Genomic DNA, 23,597 nt, shown 5'->3' with positions numbered 1-23,597 from the left:
ACCATTCCAGAGGACATGCATCCATGCTGATGATGGGTTCTGCTCGATAACAATCCAAAGCAGTGCAGACTGTTCATTTTCATCATCTGATTCAGATGCCACCAGCAGAAGGTTGATTTTCTTTTTTGGTGGTTTGGAGTCTATAGTTTCAGCATCTGAGAGTTGCTCTTTTAAGACTTCTGAAAGCATGCTCCACACCTCATCCCTCTCAGATTTTGGAAGGCACTTCTGATTCTTATATCTTGAGTCAAGTGCTGTAGCTATTTTTAGAAATCTCACATTGGTATCTTTGCATTTTGTCAAATCTGCTGTGGAAGCGTTCTTAAAATAAATGTGCTGGGTCATCATCTGAGACGGCTCTAACATAAAATATATGGCAGAAAGCGGGTAAAACAGAGCCGAAGACATACAGTTCTTCCCCCAAGGAGTTCAGTCACAAATTTAATTATTTTTTAATGAGCATCATCAGCATGGAAGCATATCCTCTGGAATGGTGGCCGAAGCATGAAGGGGCATACGAATGTTTAGTATATCTGTCACATAAATACCTTGCAACGCCAGTTACAAAAGTGCCATGCAAATGCCTGTTTTCACTTTCAGGGGACATTGTAAATAAGAAGCAGGCAGCAGCATCTCCTGTAAATGTAAACAAACTTATTTGGCTGAACAAGAAGTAGGACTGAGTGGACTTGTAAAGTTTTACATTTTGTTTTTGAGAGCAGATATGGAGATTTTTGTTACATATATAAGTTGCACTTTCATGATAGAAAAGAAGTACTTGTGGCACCTTAGAGACTAACAAATTTATTTGAGCATAAATAAATTTATTTGTAGCTCACGAAAGCTTGTGCTCAGATAAATTGGTTAGTCTCTAAGGTGCCACAAGTACTCCTTTTCTTTTTGCGAATACAGACTAACACGGCTGCTACTCTGAAACCTTTCATGATAGAGATTGCACTACAGTACTTGTAGGAGGTGAATTGAAAAATACTATTTCTTTTGTTTATAATTTTAATGCAAATATTTGTAATAAAAATAATAGTGAGCACTGTAGACTTTGTATTCTGTGTTGTAATAAAAATCAACATTTGAAAATATAGAAAAACATCTGAAAATATTTAATAAATTTCAATTGGTATTCTATTATTTAACCGTGCGATTAATCACAATTTTTTTTTAGTTAATCGCATGAGTTAACTTCGATTGACAGCCCTAATTGTAAGGAATATGGCCTTTTTGGGACTTAAAATTGTGTGACCAAGAGCTTCTCCCTGGATAAAAAGTGAGTGAGGGGGAAATGGGATTCAAATCCTGTTTCATGTATAGTGGGTCTCTGGTTCTTGGGGTAAGAAACTCAGACAAAGCAGTTCCCAGCTGTGTAAGTGATACGATGGGAAAACTTTTATGGAAAGCTGAGACTATTCAGTCATCAGTAAAGTCAGCTTACAATCCGGAGTCCTGCCAGGTACTGTGGAAATGAATATTGGTGATATGGGAAATTAGAAGCACTCTGAAGTACAACATGAGAAAATATCTCTTTGCAAGAGGTATCTAGAACAAGTACATGGTCAGTATCTGATCTCTATTGCTCATCTCTATTCAGAGATATATGCAGGCCTCTTAACCAGCTCCATGTGGAGTAAGACCCCATGTGATGCCAGGCTTTCTCAGTTTGGGAATACTAGAGCTACATGTATAGCTTTGATCAGATGGGATCATTGGATATTGTCCAGAGGGGAGACCCTGTGGAGCTGTGCAAGAATTTTAGAAACAGCTCTGTCCCACTCCCAGTCTCAACAACCCATGGAAAGGCCATTACATGAATGAAATCATCCATAATCTTTCTTCAGATCAGAGCATTAAAACGCTCTCCCCATCCTATTTCTATACTCTGGGAATTGAGAACAGAGCACAGCCTTAGCTGAATCATCTAAATAAGTTCCTAAAGGAGATTTTTCTTCAAGAATTCCCATTTTACCATCCTCGGACAATTCTTATGTTTTGCAGACAGATGGCAGCCTTTTTCTTTTCCCAGATTTGATCATTATCATTTGAACTGACGTGTGATTCCAGGGTGTCTCTCTGGGATCATAGTAGCAATATTAATGGCTTTAGAGAAGATTGAAGTTCACTTCTCTCTACAGAACCCTGATCAAAAACATTTTCCAGGAAGAGATAAGACTGAAGAATACATAGTTCAGGAACCAAATCACTCTGTCTTTTGATTCAGGTCAAATAGACACATGGTGCCAGGGAAGTCAGTCATAGGGCTGGGGAGGATGAATACTGTTGGGAACAAAGTATCGTATGAGAAGATTGTTTCTGTGACACCACACCATTAGGGCCATCTTCATCTTGTTAACAATCTTTCAACGTTCATTGTCTAATCATCTCATTAACTATCCTCCCCATAATTTTCCACAACTGTGAACATTTAAAATCCATAAGAAAAAAAAGATGCTAACATGAATGTTTACTTTTATCTGTAGAAATTATAAAAATCAAATTCTGCTAAGATTCGGTATAATGTTCTCAACATTTTAAAGAAAAGGAAGTTTTGTACAATCCAATATTAAATGCTTCATTTGGGCATCCACCTTATTGCAACTCTGCAAGGTCATTCAGTATGTTCTTGGAACCTCGTTCCGCATCTTCCAGCACTACCCAGATTGAATCTCTGAAGGAAAGTGTCATATTTCCTGTCCATTAGAGTAGGCTTCCCAGTGGCTACTATCTATAATCAGATGTTTTTTATCTGAGTTTGGGAGCTTTCTCTAACAAAGTACTATTATTATACTTTTTAATTCAGACGGGTCCTCTTCATAACTGTGTCGTAGCATCCATTCCATGAGTAAATTCAAGAACTGTTCCTACTTCAATTAAGCATCAGAGTCTAGTTCTTAGGCGCACTCACAATTGCAGAGCAGAGTAGTCCTGTACTGAGATCTGCAGATGGCCATTAGTTGACCAAATTCTGCATATTGGTCATCCAGTCATAGCCAATGCTACTTCTCTTCTTTTGGAGAAGAGTTCTCGGTATCTTAGTGCCCTCGACTAGATAGATTATATACAAGTATCTCCTTTATCTTGTTTTGGAAGTCCATATTTGAAGGATAATCCCTGAGAGGGCACTGCTCTGAAAATCCCATTCTAATGGGTCTTTGGACCTTAGCATGAAGAAGAATAGGAAAACTTCTCAGTGCTTACCTGAAAATTTTCCTACTTTTGAGTACTAAGGTCCACAGATCCAGCCCATTCTGGAGACAAGTGGATTACCCAGGACAGAGATGTAAACTGACATTCAAGGATTTGGGTATGTTGTCAGTAGGTTGAATTTACCATATTCTGCAGTCAATATGCTTTGAGGAAAAACAAATCAATCTCTAATTTAAGAAAGTATATTTGAATTATGCTGTCCCTAGAAGTTACGTGAACTGGAAGGAACTTCAGAAAGCAGAGCATACCCCGGCTGTCAGTGATTGACAGGTCTGGTTCTGCTCTTGAGCTGCAGGCAGGCTGAAGTACCTATTGTAACAGATCTCTGGACATTTTTACACAAAAAAGAAAGGAATCTTTCAGGTAAGCACAAATATACTTTTATATTTTATAAAGTAACTTTGAAACAAAGCAGGATGATTTACTACAAATTAAACCCACTTCTGGAGGGGCCACCTCAGGCTTGATATTCTTAAAATCTCTGATTTCAGTGGGATTCTGCATGTGCTTAAAATTACATATATGGTTAAGTATTCTGCTGAATCCAGAGCTTAGAGGAAAAGATTTGCATAGTTTTACTAATCTCTCAGATAGCCAGTCCCTCCCACCATTTTGAAAATGTAACATTATAATTATTAAAATGCATACAATCCAGTCCTAATGTAGTAATTTCTCTTGTATAATTAAGCAATAGAATCTTTCCTCTTACTTTATCTTTGCTCCGTTTAGCAAATCTTTAAAGTACATTTGACGTTTAATTAAAACTGAAATTTGTTTGACTTTTGACAACTTAAAAAAACAAAAAACTACAGCAAACTTCTGAAACATTTGATATACTTGGGAAATATTGAAACAAATATTCCATGTTTCAGCCTCAAAAAGTAATTTTTTTTTCTTTAAGGTCAAGAGTTTAGAATGGAAGAACAAGGAAAACCAAGAAAAGGGATTTTCATTCTTGTTTTCATATTTTAAAAAATATTACTTGCCTTATATTTTCCCAAACATCTGTAAGGAGACCAGTTTGTATAATCCTGTACTTGGTAAGTGGTGTTTAATGATTGTACAGATGCTTAAACATTTTGCAACTTACAGTATAGAGATGCTGCTTGCAGAGAACTTGGATCAAAAACATTTCCCTTACTGTTAAGAAATATGGCCTTTATCTATGATGTATGGTTTCAATTCTACTGAGTTCACCTGTATTGATGGAAACACCCCTTGACCTCTCTTTTTAATTATTTAACAGTCAGGATGCTGTATTGCTCTGATTCACTTTAAATAAATTTAACTCTTACATACTTAAAATCATTTTTTTAAATTTATAGTTTTGATTTCATCCCACATTCCTAAAATCAGGGGACAACAGAAAGGAATAACTTAAAGAAAAATATATAAAGGAATGGGGTGGGAGGAAAAGGAGCAGAAGGAACAAGGGCAGGGAGGGGAAAAGAAAGCATTATCTGTTTCCATCCACTTAAGAATTAATCGAAGGTTTCTAAAAAAATTAGACAAGATCTTTTCAAGTTTCTTAGGTTCCTCTTCTCCAAAATGTTACTCGCTCTTTAGCTTCTAGGTGAGCCAATCGTAGTGCCAAGCTTCTATCCCAGGAGGCAGTCTGCTGTTCTATCTAAACCATATTAGTCATTTGGATACACTCACTGCTCTAAGAACCAAGTTTAAAAAAAAAAAAAAATCAAACGTAATGCACCCTATATCATGGATTAAATTACATTTAGAAGAGAAAAAAACTGTTAGTTCTGTGGATCCAAAAGAAATTAGCAGTGTTGCTCATTGGGTAATATCCACTCCATTGACCCAGAGCCAGATCAGTTAGACTCCATAATACCTTCTAAAGTTTAGTCAAGACAAGGCAAATTATATGTTAGCATGTGCTAGGCTGGTCATGTTAAGACCGTGGCATCTCCCAAGCTCTAAATTAACAAGTTTTGCATATGTTAAAATATAACTTGCCTTGTGTTAGAGTTTTAAAAGGGGTTGGTTAGATTAAGCTAGCTAACACAATTTAACACACCTTTCCATCCTAATTTAAACAAAGCCTATAAGGGTAGAGTGGTTGGGCAGGTGAAATTCATGCCACACACTTTCCTCCCACTTGCTGGCCTCCACAAAAGCCAGCAAGGGCTGTTGTATGTTCCTCAAAACTGCTGTTAAATCCTGTGGACTGGAATAGAGGCCCTGAACCCACCATGCCAGGGGTGCTGGAACCGTGGATCTACATCAACATAGATTTCATGACACTTGTTTTAGTATGCTCACTGCCTGTTCCCTTCATGACCTTCCACACTAGACCCACATAGATCAGCAAGGATAGCTTTTCTGTCCCACTTAGTGTGTTGACATCACTTTGCATCTGATTCACCTACATTCTCCCCCCCACAACCCCTAGAGGTTCAACCACAGGGCTTAAGTGGTATGATATGATCCTCTGCAAAATGGGTGAATTACTTCATCTGTGAATTGTTGCTCAATAAACTATTTGATCAATTATAAACAAATTTTCATTTCTAAATAAACCTACAACAGTTTCTTCCCACCCTAAATGAAAATGCTGTGCTTGTTTGGGCCAAAGTCCAGTTTGGGTAATTACATTCTGCCACTTAAAATTACTCACGTAGTTTTAACTGAAAGGTGGCTTCCTTTACTTTTTTGTTCTGAACAGTGGCGTAGTGTTGCTGTTCGCTGTCAAAATTTTGCTGGGTTTCACTCCATATCAGTGGCAGGCCATGTAATTCCTCAGTATAGTACATAATTTTAAAACAGCTTAGGGGATCATCTGGATAAAAAGGTACTTTTATAAATTAAACTTTACTTGTTAAGAATTGTTTGTTACCCCACAAACGAGAGCATAAAGAAGGGGTAAATGGAGCGGTTCATCCAGTAGAAAATGTTTGCAGCCTTCTAGGCCACAAATACAATTTCCAAGGGCTGCCTTTTGAAGCTTAATGCTCTTCTCTTTTATTGCTATTGAGAGAATGTCTGTCCCATGCCCTTGTGGACTTAATGACTGTGCTATCCTGGGAGTTTCAAAAACCCAGAAGCCCTGGGATTTCAATTGGGTTGGATAGGGCTTTGAGGTGGTAAGCCTTTCTTCTGACACTAATTTTAAAATGCTTGCTTTTCATCACAGAGATACCACAAATGAGACCAAAGCCACACTATGTAATGGTAAAGAAAGATGCTGAAACCAATGAAGCAATATATTGCACAAAGGAACCTTTCCTTAAGGCTCGTGTTATTGTCATTCGATGGCTGGTGTCTTTCTGGCTTGAGCCAAAACCTCATACAGGACCTCATATTCCTGGGATGGAAGGTGGTGAAATTGTGCCAAAGAATATTCAGGTATCACCAAACGCACATTTCAAATAGTTTTTCTCTATTTTGAAAGATTTCTTAGTAGTCTTCTGTTGTGATGTCAACACTGAAATTCTACCACTGTATGTTTCTCTTAGGCCTTGTCTACACTGCCACTTACAGCACCGAAACTTTCTTTGCTTAGGGGTGTGGAAAAACACACCCCTGATGGATGCAAATTTCAGCCCTGTAAAGTGACAGTGTAGATAGTGCTACAGTGCTGGGAGCCATTCCCCTCACAGAGGTGGTTTTATTACAGCACTGGGAGAGCTGGAGCCACGATTACACAGCCACATTAAAGCGCTGTGTAGACATCTCCTTAGTTTTAGCTAATTGAAGAAAGACTATTTGTCTTTAAATGAAATCTCCAGGCCTGAATCCAATATGGAAAGAATCGCCAAATATTTAAATCTTATACCAAAATAATAGAAATTTACTGTGAAGTACTGTTTTCATTCACCTAACAAAATGTTTTGATCTATAAATTACTTTTTGGTGAATTGTTGAAGTAAATCTACATTTACTTCTCTGCATAGAGTGATATGCTCAATTTCCCTTAAAGCCCAATCCAGCAATCCAAATGCTTTTTGACTTCCGTGGCTCTGTTTGCTGAGGTTTTGTAAGACTGGGTTGTTTGTGATAACACTTCTAAATACTCCCAAGAAATGTCTGATTATAGGTTAGCAAACTGAATAAAGGCAACACAGATTAGAATTCTTAGTGAAGGTCATTGATCTGACTGGACAATAACTGGACTTCCCTTGTGCTTGAGATCTGTACTTTAACTGGCTTCAGACAACCACTAACTTTCTACATTATCTAGTAGATATGTAGCGCTTTGAGATACTTATTTCTCACATTGTCTGCAGAATTCTCTGTGCTGTTTTAAGAATTGTATTTAAATTATATTACTAGAACTATTTTCTTGCTCTTTTGTTTCAGAGAGCAGCTGCTAGCATGGCTTCTAGAGAAGACAGTAAAAATGACACTGTTGATAGACCCGATAGAAATACAGAGCCAGAACAATCTCATTCTAATACAAGCACCCTAACAGAGAGAGAACCAAGTTCCTCCAGCCTTTGTAGTATTGATGAAGAGCATCTAACTGATATTGAAATAGTCCGCAAAGTCTTTTCTTCTAAAAGAAGTAATGTTAACTTTCTTACAGAGATATTTCGACAGGTAAAGAAGCCATCAAGTGTAGAAGAATTTTTTGTTTTTAGTTTAAACCCTGATAATATTGATAGTTTTTGTTTCAAATAGGTTGTGTTAAGTAAGAGTGTACATAAGTGTAAAAGCTTTGATTGTGTTTTTATTTACACTGTTCATTTTAAATTTAGGCCAATGGTAAACACGTTGGTTTTTGTTCAGCAAAGTTTTCCATCTGTTTTTTCCACCTCACACTCTCTCCCTTGTGTGTAGAAAGCAAAAGCTAATTTAAAACAACTAGTATGAAAAATCTGCCCCTGCTTCCTGGTTTTGTTTTGCTCATCACTTGAGGGACATAACTTTGACTTCATGTAATGTGGACAATTTTAGCAAAGTTATCTGGGTTAACTATATTGGGAGCCAAAAATCCTCCATCTGGATTGCCTAGCTAATTATGAATTGTTGCCTGTCTAATTATGAATCTGGAAAAGATACAGTTAGCAGATAACATGCTGTGTGGTGAGGTAGTAAATAATGAGAACAGGTTACTGCTACAGAGTGATCTGAATCTCCTAGTTAAATGGTAACAGTCCTATATAATGTGTGTTAATACAGGTGAATGCAAGGTTAATACATCTGGGAACAAAGAATGCAGGCTATACCTATGGGATGGGATACTGTCTTGGGAATCAGTAATTCGGAAAAGGATTTGGGGATTGTTGTAGATGACTGCCTCAGTGAGCACTCAGTGTACTACTGTGGCAGAAAGGGCTAATGTGGTCCTTGGATGTATAAAAGGGGACTATTAAATGGGTGTAGAGAACTGACCTTGCCTCTGTACACAGCATTGGTAAAACAGCTGCAAGAATGCTGTACCCAGATCCGGTGTCCACAGTTGAAGAATGATGTGGCAATGCTGGAGGGAGTTTGAAGAAAGGTCACAAAAATGTTTCAGGGGCTGGAAAACAATAATTTAGGTTGGATATTAGGAAAAACTTTTTCACTAGGAGGGGGGTGAAGCACTGGAATGCGTTACCTAGGGAGGTGGTGGAATCTTCTTCCTTTGAGGTTTTTAAGGTTGGGCTTGACAAACCCCTGGCGGGGATGATTTAGTTGGGGATTGGTCCTGCTTTGAGCAGGGGGTTTGGACTAGATAACCTCCTGAGGTCCCTTCCAACCCTGATATTCTATGAATGTGATGTGAAGCTTAAGGAGCTCCATCTGCTTAGCTTATCAGAGAAGGTTGAGAGGTGACTTGATCACTGTGTATGAATATTTACATGTGGAAAATATCTGATAGTGAGGGGCTTCTCAGTCTTGCTGACAAAGGCATAACAAGATCCAGTGGCTGGAAGATGAAGGTACACTAACTCAACTTTGAAATAAGACTCAATTTTCTTGCTCTGAGGGTAATTAAACATCAGAGGATCTTACCCCAGGGGAGATGATGGAATCACCATCCCTTGGAATCTTTAGAATGAGATTAGGTACCTTTCTAAAAGACTTGCTAAAATTAATCCAGCTTCTAGAAAAAAATTTACAGCCTGTGCACACAGATCAGACTGGATTATCATAGTGATCCCTTCTGGCTTTGGAATCTGTGAATTCATTAATAACCATGGCCCAGCAGGTGTGGCAGCATTCCCTCAGCTACATCATATTTCCTGTACTGTGAAAGCTGTAGAGCATTCTATGTTACAAAGCCAAAGCATAAGAAACTCTCTAAAAGGTAGCAGTTGCCTATCCTACTCTTTAGCTGACTGTGGAAGTCATAGAATAGCTGCGTCCCATTCTGATACTCCTTTGAAGTGTTCAGTCCTAAAGTTGAGAATGTGTTGTTCATAGCAAGAATCATGCATTTCTTTGGGATGTTGGTATATCCAGTGGTTCTTGGAAAATGCACACAGGTTCAGTTTATTTTATTCTTTTTAATACAGCCAGTACAGTAAAAGTGCACAAGCTGGTAAAATTGTGAATTTAAAAGAAAGTGAAATTTCCAACAAGTATATTGCATTAATGTAGGCTGTCTTTGAACATAGTTAAGTTTAGCAGAAGCCCAAAACTTAACGTTGGAGACTGCTGATCTGAGAGCACTTTTGTATTAGCCCCACAGTTACATAATACTTCCTGAAGAGAGCAGCATCTTGCAAGCAAACTGGCTTCCTGAAATGCATTTTTTTCATAACTCTAGTTATGAAAAATGCCTTTTCTCTGTCATCTGTTTTGCGCCACTCATTCATAGCAGCAGTAAAACATGGCTCTTTGTTATCAATACAAATTCAAATGGCTAATATAATATCCTATTGCCCCATACTCTTTCTCCCCCCATGTATGTGACTGGATGCAGCAGTAGCTTCCACTGAGTTTTCTTTTCTTTCTTTTAATGAGAGTTTGTTGTTCAAATATCAGTGGGACCCTAAGATCTATGCAGGAACAGATCTGCATGGAGTCTCACTGCTTGCTGTTCCCCTTCCATGCTAACTACATCCAGGTCCCTAACAGTAAAGCTTTTTTGCCAGGTGTCACTTTTTCCTTTCAGACTTTTTTCCTGCCCTTCCCCCCTCCCCCCGACTTTCAGGGTGTTCCAGAGTGGTGTTGGGAAAAGTTAATAAACTAATACTGATGGAAATCAGCATTTAGTTTAAATTCCTGCAGAGTGGCTGCAGCTGTTTCTCCATCTGTAGAGCCTGATGCTTGGGTAGGAGCTTTCCTAGAGTTCAAAGAAGTGGGTTGGATGTTTCTCACTTTTCCTTTCCCCCAATAAAAATCCACTATTTTGCCCCGAAGAGACAGAATGGATAGTATAGTGAGTCCTAAATTTTTTAAAATAAAATTAAGTCACATTGTCCACTTTCTATTTTCATATCACATCCATAAATTGAAATGCATGCTCCTGAAATTGTTTACTACTAGCAGTATCGTGAGAACATAGATAAAGTGTCTCAAATGTTATAACTTTTTCCCCCCCCAACTAGGCATTTTTGTTGCCAATTTGCGAAGCAGCTGCTATGAGGAAAGTGGTGAAGGTTTACCAGGAGTGGATCCAACAGGAAGATAAGCCTTTATTTATGAAAGAATCTGAAGAAATATTGACATCTGTAAATATAGATTGTGATGAAAATGTTGCAGAACATAATTCAGCAGAGAAGGGAAAAGAGAGAGATGAGGTAAAAAAAATAAAAGACCTCCTTAAAATTTAAAAAGACCATTGTTAAATAGATGTCTCATTTTCTGAACTATTTAGCATATGTACGTCTTTTCCACATAGCAGTCTAGTTGGTGCAGGAGCTGGGAAAGAGGAATGAAAGGAAATATTGAGATGAAAACTGTGAAGGGCACAAATCTGTCCCTTCAGGTATGAGTAAATAGAGCAGCAGCCCAGTGAAGGTGCCTGCCACCCATAAAAGCTATGCTGCCAAATCATTCAATTCATGCCTGCACTTCACCTTCATATCAGTTCTCTGTTCAGATTGTTTATGCAAATGACCAGAAAAAATATTTAACCCAGCAGTAACTGACTTCTAGGGGCTGGCATTAAATGAAATGAACCAAATACAGAAAAATCCTATTTTAAATTAAATTTTAAGGGGGAGATTTTCAAAGTCACAGACAGTCCCATTAACTTTCAATGGGAAGCCAGGCACCTAACTGCTCATATGCCTTTTGAAAACCTAATCCTACTCTAAATTTATAATAGTGTAATTTAATGTTAGTGATTATGTATATATTTAGAACTTGACACTGTGTATTCTCCTACCAAGAGCTTCCTAAGAGAAAATGCCTCAGTTTGGGGACCAAAACAAAATTGAGTTTTTCTCTAATAGGCAGACCTTTACCATCTTTAAATGCGGTGGTTATTTTTTTCAATTTCCTTCAGAATAGCTGTAAGCGTTTTCATTGGTTTTATATAATATAAAATATACCTTAGATGCACAGGGTGAAAGGCAAATGCCCTTGAGGCCTGACATTGCACATTTTAAGTCAACTGCAAAATTCCCCAATGACTTCAGTACAAGAAGGAGCAGGACACTGAGGACTACGACTGCATTAGTAGTCTAGTGTACTCTCTAATATGGCTTATTAGTAAGAATGTGATTTGGTCACGGATTCAGAGACTTCTTTGGCTCTGGCTTGGGCATACCCTGATTTTGTACTTTTTTTACCATGATTGCTCTGTACATTTTGCATAATTTTTACTGTGACAAAATTGTATCCATACTTATTAGTTAGCAATGAACTATAAACTACCTTGGGGAGATGGCTTATGCACTATATCCTTGCACTATACGAAAAGTGTTCCACGCAGAATGAGACAAAGTAGCAATTAATTTCCCCCCTATTATTTTGAATATTTGTTCTAAGACTTTAAATTGTATCCTTTTTTTAAGGTGCCTAGACATACACCTTCTTCTTCCATTTCTCAGTCTCTGGGAGGGAGGCTGCTCTTTCAGTTGTCATTTTCAGCTCTTATTTTCTCCTTTATTTAAAAAAAAAAAAGGGGGGGGGGGCCAAAAACCTAATTCTCATGTGTTTTTTCTCTGGGAGTTTAAGAAACAAAATATTTTTATGCTTCAGGAAAAAATAACAAACTCTGGTCATGTTCGAAATTCAAGTTGGACAAGAGATGGCTGCTACCAAGATGCTTCCCATAAAACATCTGAAATAGATATCACTGAGCAAAATATACGAGCCGGAGTACAATCAGTGTTACAGGTATGGAATGCACTCCTCTTCCCACCTCAATTTTATTCTTTCATGTTTAACTTGTTTTCTTTAATATTGTGTAAATAAAATGTTAATGGATAAAACGAAACATGATTACAGAATGAGTCTGCTATTCCATAACATCTCAGCTTTGCTAAATGATTGTAGATTTAATTAAGGGGATGGATAATAAAGCTATAATGATAGTTTACTGTGTTCTTAGTGACTTCCTGCATTCTTTCTCCATTTTTGACATAATTTAACGTATAGTATAACAGGACTGCATTTACTACTGTTGGCTCACACAATGAAAAAAAAATCTTTATTTCATACCTTCATTACTACATCCGAAAGTGTACTCTGTTCTATAGGGTGTTACAGAAAAAATTATCTAAACTAATCCACGCTGTTTGTTTGGTTTGTTTGGTTTTTTATGAATTGATGATGAGTGCTCTCCTGTTTACTTTATGAAATTTTATCTATATTAGAATACATGTGGTGGCTTAATTTTATAGCTGGAGATAAACACTTATTAGATCTTCCTAACTTATTTAAATCATATTGTATTAACAGTTTATTTACATTTTAAAATGTAATTAGGTGTTTATCAAATACGAGGATTTGTGGAACTTTGCATGGGTGCATTTTAATTGGAAATAACTCACAACACTAGTATTGAATAAGTTGCAAATGCTGTAGTAAAGATTAGCTGGAGTTGTTTGTATAGCCTTATTTTTTTTCCCCCCATTTATTTGTAACTTCCTGAAAATTCTGCTTTTGGAGTTGAAATTTTCTATAACTGGTCTCAGCACTGAGGTCAGTTATTTTGGACATTTTGAGCAAAATGCCTTGTTCTTGTATTATAAGACACTGGAGATTTTTTTTTTTTACCTTGAATTTTTTTTTTTTGAGTGTGTTCAGTGTACATTGGAGTCTGACCATGAGATTATTCATGTGCATAATGTTGTTTATGAGCACAGGTCTTAGTAGTACTGTATTAGCACTTAGATGATCACTGAGCATGCTTAGTCACTTTTTAGTTGTTGAGCAAAAAAACCCCATTCTTTAAGTTGAATGAAAAAATCCTTGAGCTTTCCTGAGCTCAGCAGGCAACCTGAGCATAAGTTTTTTGAAATTGTAGGCTATATGATAGCTGAGTCTAGTGAGTCTCTGCTTATGTGATGTACTAGGGAATAGGGATGCTTTCTCCCTAGCAGACATAGAGGCTGCTGTTCTTGGCTGTTACCGGGAAACTTTTGCAGGGAGGAGACTGCAAGTCTCATCGGGCTTGTCTATGCAAATTGTCTGAATAGACCTTGCTGCCATTCATGAACAGTGCCCAAGAGCTACCCCTCTTTGAAACAGGAGTAGAGTGTGGCAGCAGTGTCCACACAGATACTCAGGCCTGGGTCTGCACTTAAAAATTAAATTGATGTCACTCGGCATTTTTTGCACCTTGAGTCCCATTGTTAGGTTGACCTAATCCCTTCAGTGTAAACATGGCAAGGTCAATGGTAGCATTCTTCTTTCAACCTAGCTACCACCTCTTGGAGAGGTGAATTAACTACATTGACAGAAACACCCCTGCCATTGCTGTAGGAAGTGTCTACACTATGATGCTACTGTGGCACAGCTGCAGTGCCATAGCTGTACTGCTGTAGTGTAGACAAGGCCTTAGTGAGTAGCAGGCTAGGCTGTTCTGGCATGAAGCTAGCCTTTACTGTTTTATCCTATGCACTTCTGTCAGAATCCAACCAAACAATAGTAGCAGCAGAGATGTGCATTTGCTCCTCCCTCCACCCCATTAACCTTTCACATGGGCCACTACTGTGTTTGTACAATGCCTACTGCAATGGCGTCCTGGTCTATGATTACAGCTTCTAGGCACTACGGTAGTACAAATAGTTAACAAAGACACCCAAGAGGATTTTAAGAAAAACTGTTCCTGTAATGTAGAATGTGTAGACAGATGTGTGACCTCCTGCTTGGGGTACCCTGAATTTTGAACCCCTGTGTAACTCCTCTCAGCCTCAACAAGTGAGGTATTTTGCTGCTCCCAAACGAGGTATGAGCTCCATGAGACATTAGCTTGTCTGCCTTGCCAGCAAACTCTTCAGGACTCTTAGTCCAAATCTTGCCTCACAGATAACAATCTGTGAATCCAACTCCTGAGTTACCCAGAGATGTTCCTCTGCAGTGTCCAGTCCCTCCTCACTGGACTGTGAGCTTTACTAGGGAATGTACTAGTACATTCGGTTTGGTCACAGAGACCCCTTTGGGACTGTCCCCTGATGTGCTGAAACTACCTCTGAGCACATTTTCTTTGCCAGCTTGGGACTCCAGAACCCTGTCTTGTTGAGCCAGATATGCAAGCCTGCTGCAACACAGATCCAGAGTCTGAACCACACCCCCAAAGCTGCAGACTAAACTGAAAACAGCTCAGCAAGTGCTCCTGTCTCCAGCACTCAGACACCCAGTTGCCAATGGGATCCAAACCCCAAATAAATAAGTTTTATTCTGTATAAAGCTTATATAGGGTAAACAAATAAATTGTCCGCCCTCTATAACACTGATAGAGAGAAATGCACAGCTGTTTGCTTGCCCAGGTATTAATCACTTACTCTGGGTTTGTTAATAAACAAAAGGGATTTTATGAAGTATAAAAAGCAGGATTCAAGTGGTTTCAGGTAATAGCAGACAGAACAAAGTAAGTTACCAAGCAAAATAAAACACAACACGCAAGTCTAAGCCTAATATGTTTAAGAAACTGAATACAGGTAAATATCACCCTCAGAGATGTTCCAATAAGCTTCTGTCACAGACTAGACTCCTTAGCCTGGGCCCAGTCCTTTCCCCTGATACAGTCCTTGTCAGTTCCAGCTCAGGTGATAACTAGGGGATTTCTCATGACTGGCCCCCTTTGTTCTGTTCCACCCCCTTTTATATCTTTGGCACAAGGTAGGAATCCTTTGTCTCTCTCTCTGGGTTCCCACCCTTCCTTCTAAATAGAAAAGCACAAGGTTTAAGATGTATTTCAGTATCCTGTGACATGTTCCCCACATGTCCTTGAGACTTCATTACCCACTGGCTGGCACACAAGTATACAGGAAGGCTTACAAGTAAACACAGCCATTTACCACCAATTGTCCTAGTTAATGGGAGCCATCAAGATTCCAAGCTCCATTAATGGCCCACACTTTGCATAGTTACAATAAGACTTCAGAGTAATACTTCATATTTCTAGCTTCAGATACAAGAATGATATTCATACAAATAGGATGAACACACTCAGTAGATTATAAGCTTTGTAATGATACCTTAGAGACCTTTTGCATAAAGCGCATTCCAGTTACATTATATTTACACTCATAAGCATATTTCCATAAACATATGGAGTGCAACATCACATGGACATTCACAGAAATGTAGTTCACTGCCTCCAAACAGGGAATGTACACACCAGCCTGTATAGCTCGCTGAGGACTCACCTTCCAGTTTAATACACCGCACAGAGATAGTTTTGTAATAAAACAAGAATCAGTTGATTAAAAAAACAAAGGTTGAAGTGATACTGAATATGAGTAGAAGGCAAGTATGGTTACAAAGCAAACAACACTTTCTAGTGTCTAAAACTTAATTTCAGCAAGTTACAATCTTTGTGTAAACAAGTTTCTCGCTTACAGTAAAGTTTCCACCAACTCTTGCCTTCCAGGCCAAAAGGATCGGATTTAATAGACACAACAGGTGCTGTACCCTATCTACCTTTAGGTGAAGGGTAACTAAACTGTCTCTTTGCTTCCCCTTTTTAGTACTTCAAAGTCCATTGTCAATCTCAGAAAGGTCTCTTGGGGTGCAGATTCTTTCCCCCAACATGGTTGTTAAATAGCCTTCTCCCCCACTTGTTTAGCTTGATGTCTGTTTACTTTATTTGTAAATGTATTTGTTGTCCTTTTGCCTGTAACCAAACCAATCACGTAGGTAAACGCACAAGTCTGGGTTCATGCTGTGCCTCCCAAATAAGTTTTAAAATCGTATTTCCAGCACACATCTACAACTCTTTGTACACGATCTATGCATACATCACACAATTATTTTCAGAACCAGCATGTTGCAGTTTACATATGATACCTTAGATGACACCTTTGAGAGAGAGAGATAGTGACAACAGTGTGTTGGGGCAATGTGCGTCAGGCCTGATGTAAGTTACAGTATGGGGGGGGGAAGTGGGGGGGCTCTGCCAGTGGCCACTGAAGGGTTCCTGTGGTCACACCCTTCCCTCTTACAATGCTGCAGGAGGGTCGTGGCCCATGACTAAAGCATGTAAGTGCTACAGAAATACAAATAATAAAGCACAAAATGGGGAATAACTAGCTACGTGGTAGTGGTGCTGAAAAGGATTTGGGGGTTATAGTGGATCACAAATTGAAAGAATCAACAATGTGACGGAGTTTCAAAAAAAGGCTAATATTATTCTGGGATGTATTAACTGGTATGTCATATGCCAGACACGAGGTAATTTTCCCTTTCTACTCTGCATTTCTGAGGCCTCAGCTAGAATACTGCGTCCAGTTCTGGGTGCCACAGTTTAGGAAAGATGAGGATAAACTGGTGAGAGTCCAGAGGAGAGCAACAAAAATGGTAAAAGGTTTAGAAAATCTGACCTATGAGGAAAGGTTTTTTTTAAAAAAAAGTGGCATGTTTAATCTTGAGAAAACAAGATATGTTAAGGGCTGTTGTAAAGGGGGTAGTGATCAATTGTTCTGTGTCCGCTGAAGGTAGGACAAGAAGTAATGGGCTTAATCTGAAGCAAAGGAGGTTTGTGTTAGATATTAGGAAACGCTTTCCAACTATAACGGTAATTTAAGCTCTGGAATAGGCTTCCAAGGAAGGTTGTATGGAATCCATCATTGGAGGTTTTTAACAGGTTGGACAGACACCTCTCAGGAATGGCCTAGGTTTACTTGGTCCCGCTTCAGTGCAGCGGGATCGACTAGGTGCCCTCTCGAGGTCCCTTCCACTACGTTTCTGTGATGCTATCATCAAGATCTGAAGTGATAACTGCATCCAGATTGAGTTCTCTTTGACAACAACAAGGAAATTTACAACACAGTGTCAGAGATTAGCTAAACTGTGGATTGGATGAAATGCTAAGCATTGTTGGGAGAACATTAAAGCCTCTGGTATAGTAAGTCCTGAGACAAAAACAGTAGTATTGGTTCAGCACGAATAACCTGCCCTTTTTTTTGATGTGATGTACATTATTCTTGGCCCAGGCCAGGCCACTGATCAAGCCTCCTCAGTTTATCAGAGCCACCTCGACAAGTGAGTAAGATGAATATGCTTTGAGTCCAGAACAACGTATCTTACCGCATGAAGCACAGCTGGCAGAGGAGACAAACCAGAGCAATCAAGAGGCAGATATTCATGCAAGGTATTGTGCTCTCTCTACATTTACTGAATCTTATTTCTGGTGTGTGCTTGAAAATAGAAGGGGGTTTATTGAGTCAGCATTGTAAGATGCTGATGTTATAAAGACAATGATAGCTGCCAGTAAAAAAGTAAGCTTACCATTTCCCAGAGATGAACAAAGCTGCAAATGGAGCCTAGAATATCTCTGGTGCTGCTTCGTTCTCTGCCCAAAACCCCCCAAGTTAATGTGGCATAACCAGACTCCCATTCCTGCTGCCTTTGCAACCAAATTTGCTTTTTTCTATAAGCTTCTAGTTGTCAGTGTAGCTTATTATCATAAGGAGCTAAATAGCAATCGTGCCCATTTAACACAGTCTCTTATGTAAACTTATTAAAGCCAAATAGAACACCAGATTGATTTAAGGCTTTGTTTTATTGGGGACCAAAGTCCCAAGCAGTAATAAAGTAGTTGGTACATGAAGCCCAGAATTCCTCATTTGCAGGCAGGATAAGGACAATTATTTAGTACGGATATTCACCCTCTGTTCTTTCTCCTTATAATAAAGACAACATTCAAGGGCAGAAACATACAAAGCGTTAGAAATTTTGGAAAAGTATATTTATGGTGATTATTTGTTCAGTTCCTTACTATTTGCTTCTAAAAGCACTAAGCAAGAATAAACATTTCTGAAACTAATGGCGCACATTCTTTAGAATACATAGTATTTTACCAGTGACTTCCTGAGGCTGATCTTAACAGTGGGAACTCTACATTCTTTCAAGTCCAGCACACAGCAGCATTCCAGTCCTGCAACAGGAATAAATTCCTGCTGCCAAATACAACTAATCTCTGCTCTGCTTCTTCCACAGGCCAGGAAGGCACAGCTGCCATGCTGAGTCTAGAAGGTGCTGAGAGCCCCCTTCCGTTGCAGCTGCTTGCATTTCAGTGGAACAGAAAAGGAAAATTACCAGATCCCCTTCTAAAACTTGAAGAGGAAAAAGCCGGCAAAGGACTAAATATTGAGCTGCAGATACCCAAAGCAGACAAAAAAATAAAACTGCAGATATATAACCAATGACTTCATGTGTGTATAGGCCAAAAGATGCAAATCCGAAGAATCAGAAAGCCAGACTCAACTTCTGAGGCAAATATTTGAGGCCTCTATTCCCACCATGAAAAAGGAAGAGTGAGAACTTACACTGGAGTATTAATGTAGTGTCCACCAACCTCACTCTGGAATCATTCATTCTAGTAGAGGTTCCTTTAACCTCCACATTGTTCTTGTCCTACCTGTTATCCTACTCTGTACTCTTTCTTACTAACACTGTCCCCAGTGACCTGGTTGAATGCCTATTGAAATCAATGGAAGAATTCCCGTTGACTTAAATGAGCCCTGGATCAGGCCCTAAACCTATGGTTTTCCTCAGTGTAGTAACTCAGACGCTAACCAAACGTACAGTCAGTCTTACAAACTATATTATTTTCAGTTGGGGTGTGATTGTTTATTAAAAGCTGTATTTTACAACATACCATATGTTTCATGGTTTCCTAAAGAATGAGAAATAAAGACATTTATACCTGAAATGTTTTGTCTTCGAATTTGAAACAGACAAATTAGTCAAAAATTATAGTTGCTTTAAAAAAAAAAGGGGGGGGGGGAGAGAACACTCCCATACTTAATCAGTTTGAGCATTATCCATATCCAAGAGGTAGATATTCAAAGTCAGTGCACAGATCAGTTTGTAGCCTACAGCTGTTGAGACTTGATTAGTTATTTTTCTTTTCTGTTTCCCATTTGCCGCTGTATTGGCAGAGAACACTTTTTGCATTGTTAGCTTTCCTGACATGGTCTCCTGTATATCAGTAATTGGAGGATGCTGAGATATATTAACTTTGTCTCCAAATTGTTCTGTCTGTGGGGAAAACTTCCCCATTTTTGTCATATAGTTGTTGTATAAACTACAGCATCCCAAAATGGCATTGGGACATACAATATAACATTTCAAAAGATGTCTTATCTCCCCTTCAGCCTCATAGAGGCATATTCAACTCTTTTGGAGGCAGTATTTAAAGCAATGTCTTGCTCCTGGGATAATCCAGGTATAATTTCATTACCCAGGAAGCAAAGAATAGGCAGAGTCCCAAGAATCCCTGTAGTTGCACTCTAATTTTTGGTGTGCATGATAAAAATAGTGTCCCATCTGGTACAAGCTGGAGTTCCTGAAGCTCTAAACATAATGCGCTTTAGCAGGCCAGCTAAAGTAAATACCCAGGACATCACATTTGTGATCAACGAATGCTTACAACATAGTAGATTTAGTACCCTTTCTGGTTGATTTGCTTGGTGCTTTGTCTAGTAGATGGAGAATGGGCAGTAGAGTTCCATCAGTAGATCCATTTCAGCTGGGAAGCCTATCTACAAACACTTCTTACCTTAGAGGAATGCTTACTAGCAATAAGAGGCCTCTCTAGGATTATATATATTTCATTGCTTACCCTGAATGCAATAGTCTCTCCAAGACATTTGCACACGTATGTGTTCCAGTGGTCTTTAATCTTTATTTGTGGCCAGTCTCCAAAATGTGTATAGCTATTCTCATGCTCACTGAGATTCTAGCTGTCCTATTAGGCTAAGTTGCATACAGAAAGAACAAAAGGTGTGTCTTTATCTGAAAGATTTTCACCCACTCATTTTAGATTCTCAGCGCAGTCCTGCCACCACTCGAGACTGGACCAAGTCTCAACATTGGCACTCGGCTTGGGCAAGTTTGACCAGGACCCAAGCACAGCAGACATTAATGTCAGGATGCTCATCTTGGAGCATTATCTCATACATGATGATTCAAAGATTGCAATCACCTTTCTTTGTTCTTCTAAATTGTCCCCATTGCTGTTTTGTGTGTTTGTTTTTTTTAATGCTAAGCAAGACTTGTTTGATACCTTAAATTCTGTAAGGAAATGGATAACTGTACATGGCTAACTCTGATACGTAGAGTTCATTGTGGCAGTATGGACTAGGGTGTTGGAATCTTGAGAGAGCAGCATTCTGGGAGTTTTGTATAGCTAAGTGTGAGGGCAGCCTCTTTGGTAAATATCCCAGATACCCTACTCTTAGCAAGCCGTGCTACACGCTGTGGGATAAAAATTCAAGTCCCAAAATATAGAAATTCCACAGTCATTGTCAGGCACAGCGTGTGTGTATATATAGATACACTATCGTGGTTTTATCAAATGTTACTTTGTGGTTGTAGTGTTACAGAGGACAGCAGTGGATTTATGCTGTTGGATGTTCTCCAGTTTTAACACAGCCTTGAGTAATTCTCCATATAATATATCTTTAGAAACTTGTACAAATGTTATATAGAAAACATGAAAAATTCTCTCTTCTGCTAAACTGAAACTTAAACCAATTTTATTCTTGAATTTGTCACTCATTAAAGCCGGATAAACCAGTGATGTACCTATGGAAATTTACATCACTACTTTACTTTTATTTTCTACAGTTATCTGTAGGGTTGTTTTAATCAGAGCTAAAACTGGCTAGCTTCTCAGGCTAATAATTTTAATTGCCACTTCTTTTGTTTATAGGTTTTTATAATAAACTCTTCAAATATATTCCTTCTTGAGCCTTCAAATGAAATTAAAACTCTTTTGGATGAACACACTGATATGTGTAAACGCATTCTTAATATCTACCGTCACATGGTGGTGCAAGTAACAATGGACAAGAAAACTTGGTAAAAAAGCTTATGCTTTTATCTTTAAGATTTTTAATGAACTGGACCAAATATTTTAAAAACTTTTTAATACCCAGGAAGTCCAATGGGATGGTTTCTACTAAGTGAGTCAATTTCTCTCAATTAGTCAGTCTTTTTAAGAGTGATGAGTATCCAGGTTTACTTTAAAGTATCATTTTGATGGAGTTGGGGGTATAAAGTACACATGGACCACCTCCTGCCTTCCCCCTGCAAAAAAAACCCCTTTAAATAAATCTAGATAACTCTTACAACAGGCACACGTGGACACCTCCATCCTAGCTGGAAGGGGATTGCTTAGTGGAAGGGATAGAAATAGACACCCTCAGCACTAAAAGACAGCATCAGTGATGGTCAGTGGACCTGTGAGGCAAAGATCAGCAGCTGCAATTGTCGTTTCTCCAGAGCTACTGAAAGGGTCATAGACAGGCACCTTTTCTGAGTGGCCAGTGCTGAATGTTCATTTGGGATGTGGGGAGAGGAAAGAAATAGATAAACTATATGCCTCCTGTGTGGCCACTGATGGCTTCTATTCCAAGGGCAGGACCAGTCTTACCAGCTTTTGGGAGGGTGGTGAATATCGCCATCCCCTTTCCTGACCTCAACCCTATTAAAAGCTGGGTTCTGTACTACCCATTGGGGGGAATAGTGCTTGAGAGCCAAGAGCTGGGGAAGCCAAGCTCTACTACTTTTGGAGGAGGGATGTTGGGGTTGAATGCCCATTCTACCACTTCCTGTCTGTGGGTATTTCTCCCCCCCCCTCACTTCATCCCCCCATGGTGGTACCTGTGACCACTTCAGTTTGTTTTTGTGGGGGGGAGGTGCATTGACCTGTTTTTGTTCTACTTTGTCCCACTCTGTGACCCAGGGGTACTTGTCCACCCACCTAGGAAAGCTATAGGAAGATTCTTTTCAGAGATCTGTGTTGGAGTAGGGCTAGCTTAAAGGTAGTGGGTGTATACAAGTTCAGTAATTTAATGTTTAAAGGTCTATACTGATCCCTGTCTGCAACTTATTCTGCAACTTATGCAAAAATCCATCCACGCTTTAACCAGTTTATTATTTTCTAACGAACCAGGTACATGGGGCAAAACCCAGCTCCAAAGCTGAGCCATTTCTGTAGTCAGTCAGTCTCGTCTCTTCTTTCTCTTCTCTTCTCTTTCCTCCCTTCTCCCCCCCCCCCACCCCCTCGGCCGCCTTGTTCTAATGGAATAGTTGAATGCCACCATGGTCTGCTGCAGCAGAGAGCAGCAGCAAATCTTTAAATTTCCAACTTCTTTCGTCGTAATCTAAATTTCATTGTCCCTTACTGATGTCTCCTGAGTTCTTCGTAAGTAGGGCTGCCATCACTATGTATCCATATGTGGAAAAACAAAAGTAGTCAGACTTGGTTCTCTGCTATCCAGTGGAGACTTGGGAGCAAAATGGGAATTTCTAGCAAATTCCAATAGATAATTTTAAATGTAATGCCTTCACAGGCCTCATATAACTTTAAACAAACCTTCAACCAATGTTATTCAGTTGTGACTGTGAAGACATTTCTTTCTTGCCACCCCTTTAGACCTGGTAGAGTATATTTAGAAAGTTATCTTCTGTTATGACACCAGTCCCCTGCCAAATTCTCTCACTTGGTGCTTTAAAAAAAAAAGTTTAGGTTAGGATCAGAAATAGTGATCTAATTAAAAATAACTTTGCTGCCATTTGGGACTCCTGAGAGCCATGCTTCCTCGAGAGAGCAGGTAGAAAGGCTTATATGACATATGAAAGGGAATCCTGCAGGGGTTCCTTGTTGTGGCAGTGGAGAGAGACAGGCAATAAGGGGCAGGAGTGATAAACTTTTTAAAAATAGACCGATGTTGGGCTGTTTCTGACCCTACTCTTTCTGTGTTTTTAAAAATATGTTTGTGTAAGCGGAGAAACATAGACAATGATCATTTATTAAGTGTCACGGCCCAAATATATACTGAAAAAGTAACTCAATTTAATATTGC

General features: G+C 39.0%; 1 protein-coding gene across 16 annotated transcripts in view; it reads left to right on the top strand.

Moving 5' to 3' along the window:
• Positions 1–23,597, top strand: part of RALGAPA1 (Ral GTPase activating protein catalytic subunit alpha 1) — a 231,499-nt gene that overhangs the window by 27,986 nt on the left and 179,916 nt on the right. For 15 of the 16 annotated variants that reach the window (XR_012159487.2, XM_073349040.2, XM_073349044.2 and 12 more), the window contains 6 exons: positions 4,118–4,256; positions 6,365–6,576; positions 7,531–7,770; positions 10,713–10,904; positions 12,313–12,450; positions 21,440–21,588. Coding sequence is in view for 15 of the 16 variants with exons in the window: in XM_073349040.2 (XP_073205141.1) it covers positions 4,118–4,256; positions 6,365–6,576; positions 7,531–7,770; positions 10,713–10,904; positions 12,313–12,450; positions 21,440–21,588 (1,070 nt within the window). In the remaining variant the exon portion in view is untranslated. The remainder of the gene's footprint in view (positions 1–4,117; positions 4,257–6,364; positions 6,577–7,530; positions 7,771–10,712; positions 10,905–12,312; positions 12,451–21,439; positions 21,589–23,597) is intronic. The other variant, XM_073349047.2, reaches the window with a different exon arrangement.

Source organism: Lepidochelys kempii, chromosome 6, assembly GCF_965140285.1.
Source record: "Lepidochelys kempii isolate rLepKem1 chromosome 6, rLepKem1.hap1, whole genome shotgun sequence".
Classification (NCBI taxonomy): domain Eukaryota; kingdom Metazoa; phylum Chordata; order Testudines; family Cheloniidae; genus Lepidochelys; species Lepidochelys kempii.
The sequence above is the reverse complement of the archived record's forward strand: the minus strand, read 5'-3'. Positions and strand labels throughout refer to the sequence as shown.